Raw genomic sequence first — 18809 nt, forward strand, 5'->3', positions numbered from 1 at the left:
ATCTGCGGTCCTAGTTGAAGCTTCTCAAACCCCTGAACAAGACAAATAAGACTTGTGGCCTAGTTGTAGGTGCTCCTCATCAATGCGACTTGCTATATGAGAGGGTATACTACCACAAACAACCCCAAAACACCATCCAATCTTCCCTTAATGCACGTGACAACCTCCTGTAGCTACTCGGCCCTGAAAGAGACACACGAAAAGACAAAAACAATCCTCCTCTTCCATGTCTAACCTTCTCCTCTAGCTTGGTTTCCTTAGAAGTGTTTTCTCTATGAATTGATGCTCATGGGATGTGTCTATGAGGCCTCATAAGGACTTATATGTTTCATGTGGGGATTGAACAACCCTCCAAAGGTCACCTCTATCACAAAGCCAACTTGCCTTCATGTCCCTCTTTGCCCAACATAACATATAAAAATTAATATCTTCACTTGTAGACCTCAAAATTTGATGATTTTCATTGCATTGGATTTGTCTCAATGTTCTCTATCATCGCCATCCATCACATGCCGAAATCTCGTCACAGTGTTGGCCCAACGACTTTTGGTGCAAAACCTCAGGCTTGGGTTTCAAGCCGACAAGGCCACTTGTGGAGCTCCTTTCTCCAAACCCTCGATCCTCAAGGCTTGGAGTACCTCCCAAGCTACAACAATCAACAAAAAAAAGTCCCCAAGTCAAACAAATACAAGCTAGGGTTTCCCTTCTAGGGCACAACTAGGGCAAGAGTTTTAATGGATGAATACTCAAGGGATGTGAAAATTTCACTACTGAAATTCTATTGTAGCAAATGGAATTAATTCTTCTAACTGTAACTTAATATAGCAGTTTATTGCTATGACAACAAGGAATTAATCACACTACAATCTTCACAAATAAAAAATACCACCGATGATAAACTGGAAATTGGGAAAATACTAGCACACACACACAAAATTATAACACCGTTATTTTTGGACTAAAGTCCTCGAAAAAACCCAATGTGGGAAAACCGGTGCAGCAGCTGAGTGTTTATTTTATTATGTAGTAGTGAATTATGAGTATGATCTTTGGAAGCCCAACTGGCTATCCAATCAGTGAGATCTGACATAAAATATTTGGGGATAAGGTTCTCTCCCTTCACAAGCAAACCTCGACCTCTAAAAATTGGCGATCCAACCCCTGTGCATGCCGTTTCAACTTTTGATGATCCGCGCGGCTGTGCTAGGAAAACCCGCACGATACTTGCAACTGTACTGGGAAAACTTGCGTGATAGTCGCGGATGTATTGGGAAAACCAATGCGATTGTAACCACAATCCGTAAAAAAATTCCATGCGACCCTTGCGATTGATTTGGGCTAGCCATGCTGTGGAATACTTTAGACACTCGCTTTTGCCTCTTTCGAAACTAGAAATCTTCCTGCGGATCACTGTCTCTGCCCCTCTGACACTTGCTACTCGATCACTTGATCACTGAGTATCTACAATTGTGTCTCACTCATGCGTCCTTCTGGATCAAACTTCTCTCCCTTGCTTGATCTTTGCCACTGGGTAGCTTGATCTACCAAGGAACTCGCACACTAAGTGTCTGCACTAGTGTGTTCTCCATTTACCCATCGACCTCTTCTTATAATCTCCAGTTGGGACTCCAACGACCAAGATTAAATATTAATCAATGGTTGAGACTCCAACGACCACTCATGAAGCCTTTTAAAAGCCATTGATCTTTATATATTGATATCATGGGAGTCACCAGGGTGAACTAAGATTTCCTTAACAAATGCTTACTTCACCCTACAAGCATTGACTTTGAGGTTCAATGAAGAACTAGGGATTTGTTCTTCCAATGGATTCGGTAACAATGCCAAAAATGTTACTGCTCAAACTATTAGGGGTCCTAGGAGGGGATCCTACAGAGAAACTACTAGGTAAAGGGGAAACAATGGAGCGATAGCCCAATGTCACCTCAACTAAGGCTCCTTGCTCTTTACGAACTTTCACTGATGGGAGGAGACCCAGTATAAGAGGAATCACAATGATGAATGGATCAATGATCAAATAATGAGTGATTCCTAAAGCCTATTCACAAGAGAGACTCAATTAAATAGCTTACTTGCTTGAAAAACAAAGTTATGTGCTCTCTAAGAAGGGCTATGAGGATACCTTGGCCTAGGGTTGGAGGATATGCCTTGACAAGGGGCTTCTTACACTTAAGGAATGTAGTCCTTGTGGAATTTGAGTTATAAAGTTGCGGGATCACAAAGAAACCAGGCGGACCCAAACTAGGTCAAGGGTATGGAGTTGTTCGACCAAAGAGGGGCTTGACCTAATTAGAGAAAATAATAGGATAAAAGAACTAATTTTCTTTTGAAATTTGAATGCAATGATCCAAGTGAGGACACTAACCCAAAATCAACCTAGGGAGAGAAATGATCCTCGAGCTAGGGCTTGTGATATCTTGGGATTCCACCGTCAGATTGTGCTCAAATTTGGAGGACCCCTTGAGAAGACCCTAGCGCAGTTGTGGACCAATTTTCAAGGTGTTTGGATGGCTGCACAAGTTTTCGTGTGATTCCCTAGGAGAGCTTCTGGGGTTAGGCCTAGAATTGAGAAATGTGAAGAAAAGAGAGGGAAATTTGACCACCAAAGGGATATGAGGATTGATGAATTATTGCTTGGGCTTAATGGAGTCAAGATACACATAGATCGAGAATTTCCGTGTGCTAAGGAGCCCTAATTGATCTTTGCTAGCCTCTCCAAGGGCAACAACTACGTCAATAGGGATTTATACTTCAAATTTGCCAAAGAGATGAAGTTTCAAGGTATTTCAACCTAAGAGGCGCGTCTAGGAACATTCACCCACCCTCTTCAAGTGCAACACATGCATTAATTCACTTATTCAAGGTTCCCAGAAGTATTTCACATTTACTTTAACCCATATAAGAATAATGATAATCATAACATGTAGTAAACTAGTAAAATAACAAGAATAACATCAAAATTTGACTCACACAAGAGAGATTATATCCATTCATCAACTTTGCATTATCAAGAAGCTCCAAAGACAATAGTGAAAATCCAAACATCATAGTGCATCAAGAAAGCTCCAAAAGTTTACCCAGCAAAAAGTGTGAAAATCTCACAAGAGATACTAATCCAATCCAAGTGATGATGAGAGAATGAATCACCTCTCATCTATTTATACAATCTCTAATGAATTTGAATGGCCTAATTTGGACCAGTAATGCCCCTAAAATAAAATAATGTGCACAATAACAATACATTTGGTGAGAAGCCCACCAAATTGCTCAATAACATAAAGATAAGCGTCTCAAGTGGGAAGGATGATCAACATAATGAGTCGTTGGACCATTGAGAAGGCCAAATGAAGTCCAAGGTGTGCCATGATGAGAGAATGAACTCCAAGCATAGTGGATAAGTGGTTGTCCCCTTGTTTTCCAAGCAAGAACCTGTGGTGCTCTCAAGTGGGCGTGGGGGCACAAGGACATCCTCATGGGTCTCCAAGTGGATAAAAAATGCCTATAGACCATCTGTAAGGGCTAAGATGACGACATAAGCCCTACCTATGCAACGAGAGACATCCTCTGGACCTTGGAACATCTGCCAAGTATATGGTGCAAATATGGAGTTGGCTAGACATAGTGAACCAGATGCATCATCTTCATCCGAAAGGTGCAACAGTTGGAGATCCATGAAGTAATCTCTGCTGTGGTGGAGGCCCATGGCTCTCAACGCTCACCCTACAAGTGCCCATGTGGCCCTCTTGGAGGGCTAGGACCCCATATAGGGAGACCAAGCCCCAATAAAAATCCACTTGCAATACCGCGTAAGATCCAATGCGTCCCCTTGCCCTCTAATACAACAAATCATTAGAATAATCGAGTAAAAAAGTTTACAAAACATGGAATCAATGAGGCACTTCATGCTGGCATGCCCTTCCATAGTGGGCTCTGACATGTATAAGTGTCTCCAAGTCCAATAATGGGGTTAGCCAAGGTACTTATTAGGTGGTTTCAACCTTTAAAGGGGGTGACATGTCCATGGTACATACATCAAGTGGAAGGTGGCAAGTGACATAATAATGGAACAACGTGGGGGTCAAGGGAATGATCCAGGCCACATGTGATGGGACAAAGGGTAGCTATAATGAGGGAATCCCACACTTGGGTATGTGAGTGTATGAGGGAAAAATCGTGGTACATAAGTTACACCGACCTTTGTTTTTCCACCTTTCTTGATATGCCTTTTATTGATTTTTCTTCATAATTGCTCAGGGCTCTAGGGGATGAGAGCATGATGCATGGTATATAGCAGTAGGTACCCCATTTTAAGGTGGGGCATTTCATTACCCACCAGGGGTTGGGACAATCATGGGTTTCTTAATGTGGAGGGGGCTTATCTAAGGCCCATAAGAACCAGGGTGATGGCCATATATGGGGGGTAGAGCTTATGTTCGGCTTTCTCCCACGTGCTAAATTTGTATGGCCCAACCATCTTTTGCATCTTGTGGTACATTTTCCTGTTGAGAGGCCAAATTATGCTTTTTCTTTCCTTTCTAGCTGCATCAACCTTCGGGGCATCGTTCCAAGCCCAACCCAAGGTGTGGGCAAGGGGAAGGGGAGGCTGACCCTATGTGGACCTAGTAGGCACATGTGGACCCAGACGAGATAAATGATGAATGGGGTCAAAATGAGCGGAAAGGGGCGATATATATGGTGTTGGGAAACAGGACCACACAACCAAAATTGAGATTTCTCATGTAGTGCCAACCCTAAAGCTAATGGTTAGTAAAGGAGATTGCATGAGACTAGGATACAAGGCTAAACACCAAATCAGGGAAGAAGAGACAAGAGCAAAGAACAAGCCCACTCTTTTCGCAAAATCCCCCCACCAATCCATGCTGAAAAGTGTCCATGAAAAGTGAACATATTTACTCAACTAAACCAATGAAAAGTCATGCGTTTGGGGTCGGGAGGCCCACTTTCAAACATACATTCATAATAGATGGGCGAGGGACCACATGGTTGGCTCAGGTGGCAGAGAAAATGGCACACCAAGCTAACTGGTGGCTGTAAGGGGCTGTTGGCTGCTAGCTGAGGACCATCTAGGAGACAATTTTTCTCCTCTATACACTACCCATAGGTGGTGGGTAACAGGGCTAACTAGACCACTTGAATTTCTCCTAGTAGAAAATCTTGCAAAATTTGAATTAAGTGGAGTTGCCACTTGAGCAAGAATGTACTAAAAGTCCAATATGCAAAAAAAAAAATAGTCGATTTGCTAGGTACAAGGGGACTTGTCCCGGAAAACGATGCCAAAGAATGTTTTTGCCGCCTTGCACACACACCTAAGTTAATCAGAAAAATCCCTTAACCCCACAAGGTGTGGTTGGTGGCAATACTATGAGATGGGGCTGTCACCTATTCTCAACTATCTTCTTTTAAGTTCTCTTCTAGGTAAGCTAAGGGGGGTGGTCCCTAATGAAACATTAGATAAAAAGATGTGAGGTTTCTAGGAGATGTTATGGTCAATTGGATTACTTTGAGATTATGAGCAAGTTTATACAAGTAAGATAAGCAATACAAGATATGAATGAAAGATATTCTTAATAACCATCAACACATAATTCAAAGATGAACATGTAAAACCAGTGCCTTCAAGATTGTTTTAAAATAAATAACATTTGTTAAAAAATATTCAAAATCAAGCACCAAGTAATCCTACAAAACAAATGAATCTTAGAAGAGATGATATCAATTTGCAAGATATAAAATTGCTCTTAAAGAAATGCTTTTAAGCCAAAATACAATCATTCATGATTCTAAAAGCATGTAAAGTAGCAATGTAAAATAACTTGCAATATGAGATGAAATAAACTAAAGCTTTACTTGCAAAATGAAAGATATGGTACTTGCCCAAAGGAAATATTTCAATAGATGTTCATCATAACAAGTACATGATATAAATTGCAAGTAAAATACTTTGAAAGTAAAGTGAGTTAAAATGATATGCACCTAGCTAAGGTTAGATGCAATTATCTTGGTAAGTTTTAGACTAAATGCCTATTATAAGTGAGAGATCTCATTCTCAAATTCTTGCCAAAGGGTAAAAATTGGGGTCACTGTATGTAAGAGAGACTGAGGACTCACTAGTAGTTGTTAACGATACCCTTCCCCTCAGCCTTACGAGCCATGTGTGCCTTTGTTTCTACAAAGGGACAAGCCACCTTCATAACTGCATGGTCACACACCTTTACCTTGCTTTGTATCAATTGGAAGAATTCTCCAAGAAAGTCTTTGTCCTATGATGTCTATCAACCAAGCTTATGCTTGGAGGTAAATTGAATTAGATATGCAAGTTATGTTAATATGCCTAAATGAAATGCATGTAAATTCTCCCAAGAAGTATTAATTTGAAATTATCTAAAATGGAAGAGTGCTTAACATAAATTACAAATGTAATTTCAAATTTGGAAAAAATTGTATGTGTTCCATTCAATAGATTGCAAGTGAATTAAAATGATGCAAGTAAGTTGCTTGAAAAATAAATTGCTTCAAGTAGACAATGCTAATGTAATGCTCCAATACTCAAGATAACAATGTAACATAGAAGTGAAATATATATTCAAATGATCATGAAACACTTTTCCAAGGAAAAAATTAATAAACTAAATTAAAGCTTGCTAGGAATGTAAAGTGCTTGCATGTAAAGAATGAATTGCTCAAAGTAAAGTGTTAACTTGTAGCTCAAAGCAATATGAAATAGATGATGCAAAGATTTAAGTGAAATTGTAGCAAACTTATCTAAAAAATAAAAATGTGATGATGAGGTTGTGTAAATTTCCAATTAAGCATGCAAAACAAAATGAAAATTAAGAAAATGAAAAAGTTAATCCACCCACATATTTCTCTCCCTAAATGGAGAGAAGGGATGCCATGGGTAAAACCCAAGCTCCTGCAAGAAAATTAGATCTTTTATTAACTTGTTACAATGAGTAGAAGGCCCCTTAGTGGGCTGCCCAAAAGATGGAAGGGAAAATTACAAGATAGAAATATATAGGAACTAAAGTCTCCTTCCAAGAAGTGGCAACCACAATGGCCAATGGACAACTCTTGAAATTTGAAAATTACAAAGACCAAAAGGCCCACGGCCAAGCCAATTTGCTGCCATCTAAAATTGCCCACGACCTCCTTGAAGTCGAAACTCAAGTGCTCTTGGGGTCTTACAACAAATAGTTAGTATTTCAAGCTTTTAGTATTAAATGTAATGAACTTTGAAGTGCAAGCTAAGGCAAAAGATCCCTGCAAACACAAAATCGTAAGATGAGGCTTTGAGAGATAACAAATGCGGGTTCCCCGATGAGATTGCTCAACAATGGGATGATTCTTCCAAGAATTTCCTCTCACGTTTGAGGCTTGATCCAAAATATGTTTCTACACGACTTCAAATACACATTAGATCCACATGGGTTAAAAGAAATACAATGATAAAGAAATCTTAGAGATTTATTGGAAAATCAACTAAAACATTCCCTATCTAGAGCAAATTCTCAAAACCAAATGTCAATGTAAGGTAGCTCTACATTAACAAATCTCTAGAAGCATAATGGAAATAATAGACTCAATAGCATAAGTAGAAAGAAGAAGCACAATGATCAAGATATTACCATGCTCAAGAAGAACAACACCTCATAAGTGAACCCTAAAGTCTTTTATTGCAATAAAAAGTAAGTGTACACAAGAGCAGAGCTTTCCCAAGCACAATAACTCATTTTTCAATGATACATAGTAAGAGCCCATGGTTCTATTATATAGAAGTTTGGGAGCCAATCCCAAGGCAAATGGTGACAATCCCAAGACAAATGGGTGACAATCCCAATGCTTCTACATGCAAATTCGAATTTCCCAAGTGGCCATTCGATTTCCTCTAGAGAGGCCCACGCAATCCTTGAGGAGAACTCGTTGGAGTGAGAGAGGGACATGTGGTTGTGTGAAGTGGAGTGGTAGGAGACCACTCTCCACTTCATCTCAAGCAAACTCAATCAAATCTCCACCAAATACTCAACTCAACTTGGAACTCGAGCTATCTTCCACAATTTATGCGATTTGTCTTTGGGAACTCGTGGTTCTTCTCCAAGAAATTCAATTTCCCTTTTTGTCACATGTTTCTCCTTGATTCTTGGTCCATGGTGGAGTCCACATCACTCTTTAACTCCTTGATAATTTTCCACCTCATTTCCACATCATTTAGCATGTGTGGATATTTATTTTCTCCAATTTATTTAATTGTTGGGCTAATTTATTGCCACATTTTCCACAAAACTTTTGGTAAATGGGTTTTTAGAGTCTAGAACTTATTTTTTACCCTTCAAAGTATGTCATAGTCGAAAGAGGGTGAGAGGTGTAATTTTGATCACACATGCCCCATACAACTTTTCTAGACATCACCTATTACAATTTATTTTCAGAATTTATGAAAATTTCTGCCTTGCGAGAAATTAAAAAAGGACTCATCGAAGGCCTCACCAGCAAGTCACACTCTGAATTTGGGGTTATGCTTGGAAGAAAAAAATCAGTTAATTATTAAATCCTTGAAAGAATATGATCATTAACCAAGTGAAAAAGACCCTCCCAGAGTAAAATCACTTGATGACGAGGTCCCAAGTTACCTAGGCCTGTTACACGATTCAACTCATCATACTAGTATCACTTTTACGTTGTCCCCATAGGGCTTGTGGAATTTGAGTACAATAGAATAAGATGAGAAGAATAAATAATGTTGAAAAACTCTAATGACATAGTGAACTCTGATGGTACATGAAGCCTCTGATACATCCTTGGGCATGGAATCTTCAAAAATTTTGGGTTCACTTCAATGGTCAAAATCGCCTAGCACACAAGCCTAAGTTAGTGTGAGAAAAGTCCTTAACCCCACAAGGTGTGGCTTGGTGGTAAACCTAAGAGATGGGGTTGTCACTTATTCCCAACTCTCTCCATTAAATCTCTCTCCTAGGCAAGTTAAGGGGGGTGGTCCCTAATGAAAAGTTATATGATATGAGTTTCCAAGAGGTTAAGTTAAGTGGAGTGTTTGTAAAAAATAACTTGTTTTCAAGAATTAAACAAATATACGAATAAATGAGAAAATTTCAATGGTATATTCAAAGAATAGACTAGTGCTTTAAAGTAAATAACAATAGCTCTCCCAAAAAATGAAATCAAGATACAATGATAGACAATCTTGCAAAATCAAATATTAGACCAAAATGAGCATATAAACATCATTACAACTATAAAAAAAATAATACTTGAAAGTGAATGCTCAAATGAAAAGATAATGACATCAATTATTCATGAGCAAAATGACCATCAAAGAAGCAAATATATGAAATAACTTGAACTAGACTTGCACCAATGAAGGATATTCCAAGTACAAGAAAGCTAATTGTTGCAAAAGTAAAAGATCCAAATACTTGGACTATAAAGCAAATGGTTCTTGAGAAAATAATGATATTTGAAAATATGACTCAAATAAATTCAAGATAACATATATAAGGGGGGTGGTCCCTAATGAAAAGTTATATGATATGAGTTTCTAAGAGGTTAAGTTAAGTGGAGTGTTTGTAAAAAATAATTTGTTTTCAAGAATTAAACAAATATATGAATAAATGAGAAAATTTCAATGATATATTCAAAGTATAGACTAGTGCCTTCAAGTAAATAACAATAGCTTGCCCAAAAAATGAAATCAAGATATAATGATAGACAATCCTGCAAAATCAAATGTTAGACCAAGATGAGCATATAAACATCAATTACAACTATAAAAGAAATAATACTTGAAAGTAAATGCTCAAATGAACAGATAATGACATCAATTATTCATGAGCAAAATGACCATCAAAGCAACAAATATATGAAATAACTTGAACTAGACTTGCACCAATGAAGGATATTCCAAGTACAAGAAAGCTAATTGTTGCAAAAGTAAAAGATCCAAATACTTGGACTATAAAGCAAATGGTTCTTGAGAAAATAATGATATTTGCAAATATGACTCAAATAAATTCAAGATAACATATATAGGGGAGTTGTATTGCAAGTAAAGTGAAATTGTGATGTAGAGATGGCTCTTGGTTTATTTTATTAGTTGTATTCTAAAACAAAGTTTCAATTAAACTCTAGTCCACAGACCTCATCTTCGCGCAAAAATCCAGATCTCACAATGAGGAGTCAATAGGGGCGGAGGGTCCCTAAAGTCATACAACCAACTTAAGTTGAAGGTTAATTTTAGAAATGCCAATTAGCAATAAAATGTACCTAAGTGAGATGCATGTAAGTTGCTCTTGAAATCTTAATAGCAATGCTTCCATAAATGAGGAAATACCCAAAGTAAAATTGCACAAATGACTTCAAAGTGAAAAAATGGTAGCTTAATGTGAGCTAGTGAATTAAAGTGATGCAAGTAAGTTGCTTGAAAAATAAATTGTTTCAAGTAGACAATAACAATACAATGCTCCAAAGAAATATCAACAATATTAAAAATAACAATGTAGCAAAAGTTGACAAAAATGAAGCATGTACTCTAGTAGTCATGGAACAATTTACCAAGCTTAATGGAAATGAATTAGTAATCTAAATAAAAGCTTTCCAAGAATGTAAAGTGCTTGCATGTAAAGAAATATTTGCTCAAAGTAAAGTGTTAACTTGTAGCTCAAAGCAACAGTGAAATGAAGGATGCAAAACTCAAGTAAAAATGTAGGAAACTTAATTTAGTAAATGAAATGGAGTTTTGAGGTTGTGCTAATTCCCAAAATTTACCGTGTGTGAATGAGTATTAGCGAATGGAAAGTGCATGCAAGAAAAACCAAATTGTGAAAGTTAAGAATGAAAATCAATCCACCAACAAGAGTCCTTCTAAATGAGGAAGTGAGATACCATGGGATGAATCCCAAGCTCCCTCAAGCCCAAGAAGGTTATTTTATTAGTGGTATTACAATGAGGAGAAGGCCTTAAAAGGCTTACCAAAAGATGAAGGAGAAACTTTTACAAAATCAAAACTATAGTAGCTAGATTATCTTTCTTGTACAATGTGAAAATATGGCAACCAAAGTAGCTAATGAGACCTCCTTGAAATATGAAAATTACAAGGGGAAAAACAACCTTAAGAGGCCCACAACCTAGCTTTATGTGCAACTCTCAAATGAATTTGGCCTTGTAGAAAATGAGGGACTCCAAATGCTCACGACCTCCTTGGGAAATGATCCAATCATGCGCCAATGGGTCCTGCAAACACTTGTTATGATTTTGTAGAAAATGTCCCTAAAAAATATGCTCCAAATGAGTTATCAAATCTTCCAAATATGGGTTGCAAAACAAGAAAAGTATTAGCGTACAAAAATCAACTAGATGAAGTGTATATGTATAATTATAATTTACAAAAGACTAAGCTAAAGAGTGTGAACAAACTCTCCTCTTTGATTAGCCATTTTAAACTCTTAGATAACAAATGAAAGCAATTGAAACACAATGTTTAATAAAAGTGATTTAAATTTAGAAGTACTTGGCTTGTGTACAAGCTATGTCTCGAAACCCTTATAAAACCACTTTGTAAGATAAGACTATGAAGACTCAAAGAAAAAATGAGAGCTCTTTTGAGAATTTATCAAGAGTGGGTTGGTCTCTCCAAAGACTTCCCCTCATGCTTGATTCTTTGATTCCAACAAGATGTTCCCTCTACAAAACTTCAATCAAGAATTAGTTCCATGTAGATTTAGCAATAAACAATGATAAAAAACTCTAGAAATTTATTTGAAACCAATTAGAGTATTCTATACTTAGAGCATACTTCTAAATCAAATGTCAATGCAAGATAACTCTATATTAACAAATCCACAAGAGCATCTGGAAACAAATTAGATCAAAACATGGGTAAAAGGAATTATACCAATGATCAACAATTCATCACATTCCAAAAGGAGGAACCCTCATGAATGAAACCCCAAAGTCTTTATTGATATTTTTGAAAGTGTACAAGGCAACAACGTTTCCGGAAGCACAATAGCTAATAACAATGATACATAGTGAGAGCCCAATGCTCACTTATATAAAAGCTTGGGAGCCAATCCCAAGGCAAATGGTGAGAATCCCAAAGCAAATGGGTGACCATCCCAATGCCCCTTCATGCAAATTCGAATTTCCCAAGTGGCAACTTGATTTCTTCCTTAGAGGCCCACACAATCCTTGATGGGGGAGACTTCGTTGAGATGAGGGGACATGTGGGAGAGTGAAGTGGAGTGGTAGGAGACCACTCTCCACCTCACTCAAGTGAAATCCAACCAAACTCAAGACTTGAGCTTGAAACTCGAGCTAGCTTCCACAAATCGTGGGATATGTCCTTGAGAACTCGTTGTCTTCTCCCAAGAAATTTGATTTGCCTTTTTTGTCACATGTTTCTCCTTGATTCTTGGTCCATGGTGGAGTCCACATCACTCTTTGACTCTTTGATGATTTTACACCTCATTTCCACATCATTTAACATGTGTGAATATTTATTTTCTCCAATTTATTTAATTGTTGGGCTAATTTATTGCCACATTTTCCATAAAACATAGGAAAAATGGGTTTTGAGGGTCTAGAACTTAGTTTTTACCCCTCAAAGTGTGTCATAGTAGAAAGTTGAGGGTGAGAGGTGTAATTTTGAACAAACACACTCCATACAACTTCTCTAGATATCATTTATTACATTGTACATTTAGAATTTATTCAAATTTCCGCCTTGCGAGAAATTTAAAATATAAAAAAATGACCCCTAGATCTATTCAAATTCCACGAAATTTTACGAGTAATCTAGTATGATAATATATAATGACTCTAGACACTAGGACTCACCCAAGGCCTCGCCATCAAGCCACACTCCAAATTTGCGGTTATGCTTGGAGGAAAAAACTCAATTAATTATTAAGTCCTCAAAAGCACCCAATAATTAACTAAGTAAAAAAACCTTCCAGAGTAAACTCACTTGATGACAATGTCCTAAGATACCTAGTCTTGTTACATGTTTCAATTCTTCACACAAGCATCACTTTACATCATCCCCGCAAGACTTGTGGAATCTGAGTAAACATGAGAAGAAGATGAGAAGAAGAAATTATAGTTAGAAAGCTCTGATGATATAGTGAACTCTGATGGTACATGAAGCCTCTTACATATCATTGGGCATGGAGTCATCAAAAAATTTTCAAGTGCAACTTTGGTGGTCAACATGATGATTAATCTTGGTCTGAGATATATTGTCAGAGATTTGAGACTTCATGGGTACACTGATGCTGACTGGCTTGGAAATGTTATTGACAAGAAAAGCACGTCATGGTGCTGCTTTAGTTTGGGTTTTGCCATGATATCTTGGATGAGCAGGAAACAGAAGTTCGTTGCACTTAACATGACCGCGACAGAGTATATTGCTATTAGCATGGCTAACTGCGAAGCAGTATGGTCGAGTAAGCTATTTGGAGAGTTGTTTGAGTATGTTTTGGATATAATAATGATATATTGCGACAAAATGAGTGGAATCCGATTGGCAGAAAATCTCGTGTTCCATGACAAGTCCAAACATATTGAGATCAAATATCACTACATTAGAGACATGGTGCAGAGAGGAGCCATAAGACTCCATCATATTTAGAGTAACGGGCAAATATCAGACATACTCACCAAGGTTTTTCCAAAAGGGAAGTTCTTGGTCTTTGGAGAGCAACATGGACTGATGGATGTGACCCTCCTCGGTAAGGGTCTTGGCTGATTGAGGACACTAAGCTATTCTCTTCCCACTTGTTTGAGCTCCTAGGGTGAGGAATTGAGCCATGAGAGCTCCTGGGGTTGAGGGATCTCTGGACAATAGGATTTGTGATCCTTGCCACTTATGGCAAGTTGGGCTATCCTGCCTATTGTCACTGTAGGGTGTATGTGATCCTTGTCATTTATGACAAGTTGGGCTATCCTCCCCTACCATCTGTTTGAGACTTGACAGAGTATACCCTAGTATGCATCCTACCCACAAGTTGGGCTTGTTGGGATTGCCATCCATCTAGCCAATGGATGAGGAGAGACTTGGGAGTTTGTGATCCTTACCTCTGGTAAGTTGGGTATCCTCCCCAAGTGAAAGGATGCAAGTGTTCTACCACTTGATTCTTGAGGGTCAAGGTGGGAAGATCAGTAGGCAATAGGATTTGTGATCCTTGTCTCTCATGACAAGTTGGGTTATCCTACCTATTGTCCTTGGATATAGGGTGGTAGCTTAAGCTCCCCTATGATGATGATTCTTCTTCTTTAGATTCGAGAATGTTCAGCAAAGATGAGATATGACTTGGTTCACTGATCACAATGATGAGATTTCTGAGATGAGGTTCATGATGCAGTAAAAAATTTCTCCATAGTTGAGAGGGTGTTAATTTGGCAGCTCAGGGAAAAACCTCCTCCTTTGGACAACATTCTTCATCAAGAAAGATCCCTCCTAGCCCTTGGAATGGTCAAGGGAAAAATTACATTTTAAAGAGAAAACCATAAGTACACAAAAGTATAAGTCGACCAGGACAAGCTAATTCGACTTCCTAAGAAGCACATAAGTACACCTCATGTCACATCACTTTGGAGCATCAACACATCAACACATCTTCTCTCTCTTCTCTTGATTGGTCTGTACAAGTTTGAAATTTGGAGGTCCGAGCTCACATGTGCGAAGGAAAGGAGGCTAGTTCTGATTTCTGAGTTGACTTTTCTGTTAGGGATAGTCTAACTAGTCATTGACTAGCTTTGAATTCTTGTTTTGACTTGCTTTGACTTGGAAAATTATGATTTTTGTAGGCCGAATTATTTGTTGAAGGAACCAAATTTTTCTGGGCACTTTGACCTGGTTTGACTATAGACCTTTGACTGAAGTTTGACTGCAGAATTTATCTCTCCTTTGACCGAGCTTTTTGGCACTGTTTTAACTGATCTTTGACCAGCAAGGAAGGTCAAATATTTTGACTATTGACTGAGCTCATTTGGGGGAAGTTTGATCATTGACTTGTGGATTGGTTAGGGCATCATTTGTTGTTGTTGATTGCTATTGACTTTGACATAAATTGTAGATTTGACTTGTTCACCATACTTGAATTTGAGGCTCATTTTTTTGTATATTGGTTGGTTGATCTCTTGGGTAGTCAAAGGTTTGACTTTGAATCTTTATTGTTGAATTGGAACATTGTATCTCTCTGCTGAAGAATTGATGACAATCTAATAAAAGAAGAATTTGAAAGGGTTTTCCCTCTTGTGGGGTTTTTTCTTGGTCTTTGACCAAATCTTGTGTTTCTTGTTATTTCTCTTGGCTGTATTCTATTGTGCATTGGATTTAGTGTTCTATCTACAATTGCTTATGGTTATTGGAAGATTGAAATTATTGGATATCTGATTTCTAATTGAAGAAGAATTGGAATAAGTTATTGTGTTTAGCATAGAACAATGGAAAATTAACACGTAGTACTCTAATATGTCTTCTCTATAATGCCATACATCTGACAAAATTGATAGGCCAAGTGAAATTTATAGTACCTTCCCAAGTCTTATTGATCCTTGGCTCTTTGCAGATAGCAAGCTTGTATGGAATTCCATGTGTTCAATATTTCAAATCTACTTCTAATTTTTTTACATAAAATACTATGTTGTCTTGTTTTCAAAGGAACCAATGACACTCATTTAGCTCTTTTTGAGATAGTTATACTGAGAACACCTATTTGAGACTAGTTTTTGGACTAGTCAAAAACCCTTATTACTATAACTTGTATTTCATAAATTATAGGGTCTCCACCAATTTATTTTTCTAGAAATACTTTGATATATCTACTCAAAATCCCGAAAAGTTCACAATTTGAAACTTCATCATAAAAAGATTATAGTGACACTTGCAAAGATGACTTGTTTGAGACTAATTTAAGGACTAGTCAAAATCCATAAATTCCACAATATATAACTTAGGAAGTATAATGATTCAAAACTTAAATATTTTCCACAAGTAATTTGCTATGTCTCCTTAGGATCTTGAAAACTCGAGTCTAAAACTTTTCATAAAAATTTTAATAGCGAAAATGCCAATATAACTATTTTGAAATTGATTTAAGGACTAGTCACAAACCTTAACTTACATAGGCTATTTCTTAAAAAATATATTGAATAGGAACCTAAAATTTTGATCACATGCGCTTTGATGTTTCTCCTAATTCTCCCCAAAATTTCATTGTCTAAAGATTCATAGAAGAAAAGTTATAGCAAAAACTCCAAGATGTCTTGATTGAAGAAGTAAAAACTTAGAATGCTAGTTTATAATACCAAGTGCTAGACAAGAACACCATAATAACTTGAAAATAGGGAAAGGGGTAGATCGACGCCTTGAGAAATAGATATAGGAATTGAATATAATCCTCTTCTAGAGGGAAACTTAATTTTACAATAGAACAAATGTACACGATGAGATGCTTTTATAGCTAGGTCTCTTTAGTGTATGTGTGTGTGTGTGTGTGGGAGACCATTGGTGAAAATACAATTAAAGGGTCTGGCCAACAACAGTAATATAACAACATAAATACAACTCAATATCTAGGGCTTTATGCTTAACATGGAGCTTTTCCTAGTGATCAACATGTTTGCTATAGTAATATTCTAGATTAGGCCTAAGGTAGAAGTTCACAAAGAGACATCCAGTGTGAGGTGAACTTTCTAAACTTATATAAAATTCAAAGTGCAGAAATTTTGAAAAATGTGTCCATATTTATTTTTTTGTTAACCAATATAGTTTCTCTTTCTCTCTCTCTCTCTCCATCCTAAATTTTTCTTGAGGCCCTCCAAGATATATTGATATTGGATTTTTTTTTTCTATTTCAAGTAGGGCTCGAAGAATAGTTATGAAGGGTAGAGATTGTGATAAAATAAGAGTTGAGAGTATCCATGAATTTTATAATTCCTTTTCTTAATTAATCTTAACTAAATATGTCTTAAAATTGGAATAACAAAATATTATTGTTTTTGTGGTATATAGTTTACATCGCTATCATTGATAATGTGAACATGACTCTTTTTCACAGGAATATCTACATGTAGCCAAAAAGTATGGCATTAATCCTGTGGGGCTGGCTATCGGTATGCGATTTTTCTTTTCCCTTCTTGCTTTCCAATGCTTTGATTATGTTGTCATTTTCATCTCAAGAAATGTTTCCTTGGATTTAGAATTTGCTAGTCGATGCAGTTGTAAAAAGGAAGGAATATGTGAGAATAGACATCACATATTGCAATCACCATGAGTTTTTGCATTTCAGAAAATAATTGAGGAGTTTTTGTTTGGTTGTGAGTCCAGTTCCTGTAAATTCCCCATATGTCTATTTGACATCTTTTTGGAAAAAGGAAGAATGAATAGTGCATATTACTTATTCAAATATAGAGTGATTTGTGTAACACAATATATAATTGACATAGTGGGAGTGATAATTTTATAAACTATTGAGGCACTAATTGGTATCACCGTGAAACCTATTGGTTCAACTCATTTTTGCAAGCTACCTGCATATTTCATAATGGGATTTGTTTCATCTAGGCATTAGATTGCTAGCAAATTTCTATTGGTGAAAGGAATTTAGTTGCTCTAACTATTTTTGTTTATGTAAACAAATATTATGAAATTTTGGCAAATTACTTGCAATATTCATGAGATTCCTAACATCTTTCTTTAGGCAAAAAAATTCTTTTAAACCTCAAATTGGAATGACATCTGCTCGCCTTCATTAGGCATGGAATGGTGGAGAAGTGGTTTATCATGAAGTTCCTAAACAATACTAACTATTCATTTTCGCTTGTATCATGGATTTACATCTTACCATGGGTATACCCTTATGAGCATCCATTTTGAATTCTCCTCTTAAATGAGATTTATTTTTCCCACGGGGTTGTTGATTTTTCGTATGTCTTCTAAATTGATAATTATTTCTTATGATTTCTTAATTTAATCTTCCTTTCATTTAAATTCATCATAAAATAATTACACAGAAGATCTTCAACAATAGACATTGGGATCATAAATAGATAGCCAAAGCAAGAACACAAGCATTTACCCTAAGAAAACCCACATGGGGGAAAAACCCAACAACCTTTTCTTATATAAATCATTAAGTTCAACAAAGATGCATCAAGTGAACATAAAGTCAAACACAACCGTGGTCATACCTGGTCAATTTCCCTTTAGATAAGTTTCAGATCTCTCTGTTCTACCTTAGATCTCTTCCTCAAATCCGTCCTCTGTTTTATCTTAGATCCACCCTTTTTTTCATGCCTTAAACTTGACATCCATTATAATACGTCAAATCTATCCTTCTTCCTTGCCTTAGATGATCCAAATTGCCTTTACATAGATGATTATTGAGTTGTCCATTTGGAGGAGGTCGAAGCCTCTATTTATACTTGTCTAGGAGGCCGAATGGGTGTGACCAAAGGGGTAGGCTAAATTGACTTCTTGGAGGTCTGACTTTAAGTTTTGGAGCCAAGAAATTTAATATTATAAATTCAAAATTTATTATTGAGAATGTCTTTCAGATAAATCACATCATTAGCTTTTGGTCGACATTTCGAACCATCTAATGTGGTTCATCCTCAGGACGAAGATGAAAAAAATAGATCTATTATTAGGTATAAATAACAATGATGCATCTTGTTTCAGAAATGAACATTAGAAAATAGAATTAATAAAATGTATATCTATTGAGTTCAAAATGAATCTTAGGATAGATATG

The 18809-nt window shown here is 36.8% G+C and overlaps 1 protein-coding gene across 1 annotated transcript in view; it reads left to right on the forward strand.

Annotated features, from left to right (window-relative positions):
- LOC149177613 (uncharacterized) overlaps nt 1-18809 on the forward strand; it is a 382857-nt gene that overhangs the window by 242463 nt on the left and 121585 nt on the right. Inside the window, exon 11 of the mRNA XM_089423439.1 lies at nt 17115-17169. Coding sequence (XP_089279565.1) covers nt 17115-17169 — 55 coding nt within the window. The remainder of the gene's footprint in view (nt 1-17114; nt 17170-18809) is intronic.

This window comes from Pinus tabuliformis, chromosome 4_1 (genome assembly GCF_031772625.1).
Source record: "Pinus tabuliformis cultivar Carrire ecotype Pingquan chromosome 4_1, CPIR1, whole genome shotgun sequence".
Classification (NCBI taxonomy): domain Eukaryota; kingdom Viridiplantae; phylum Streptophyta; class Pinopsida; order Pinales; family Pinaceae; genus Pinus; species Pinus tabuliformis.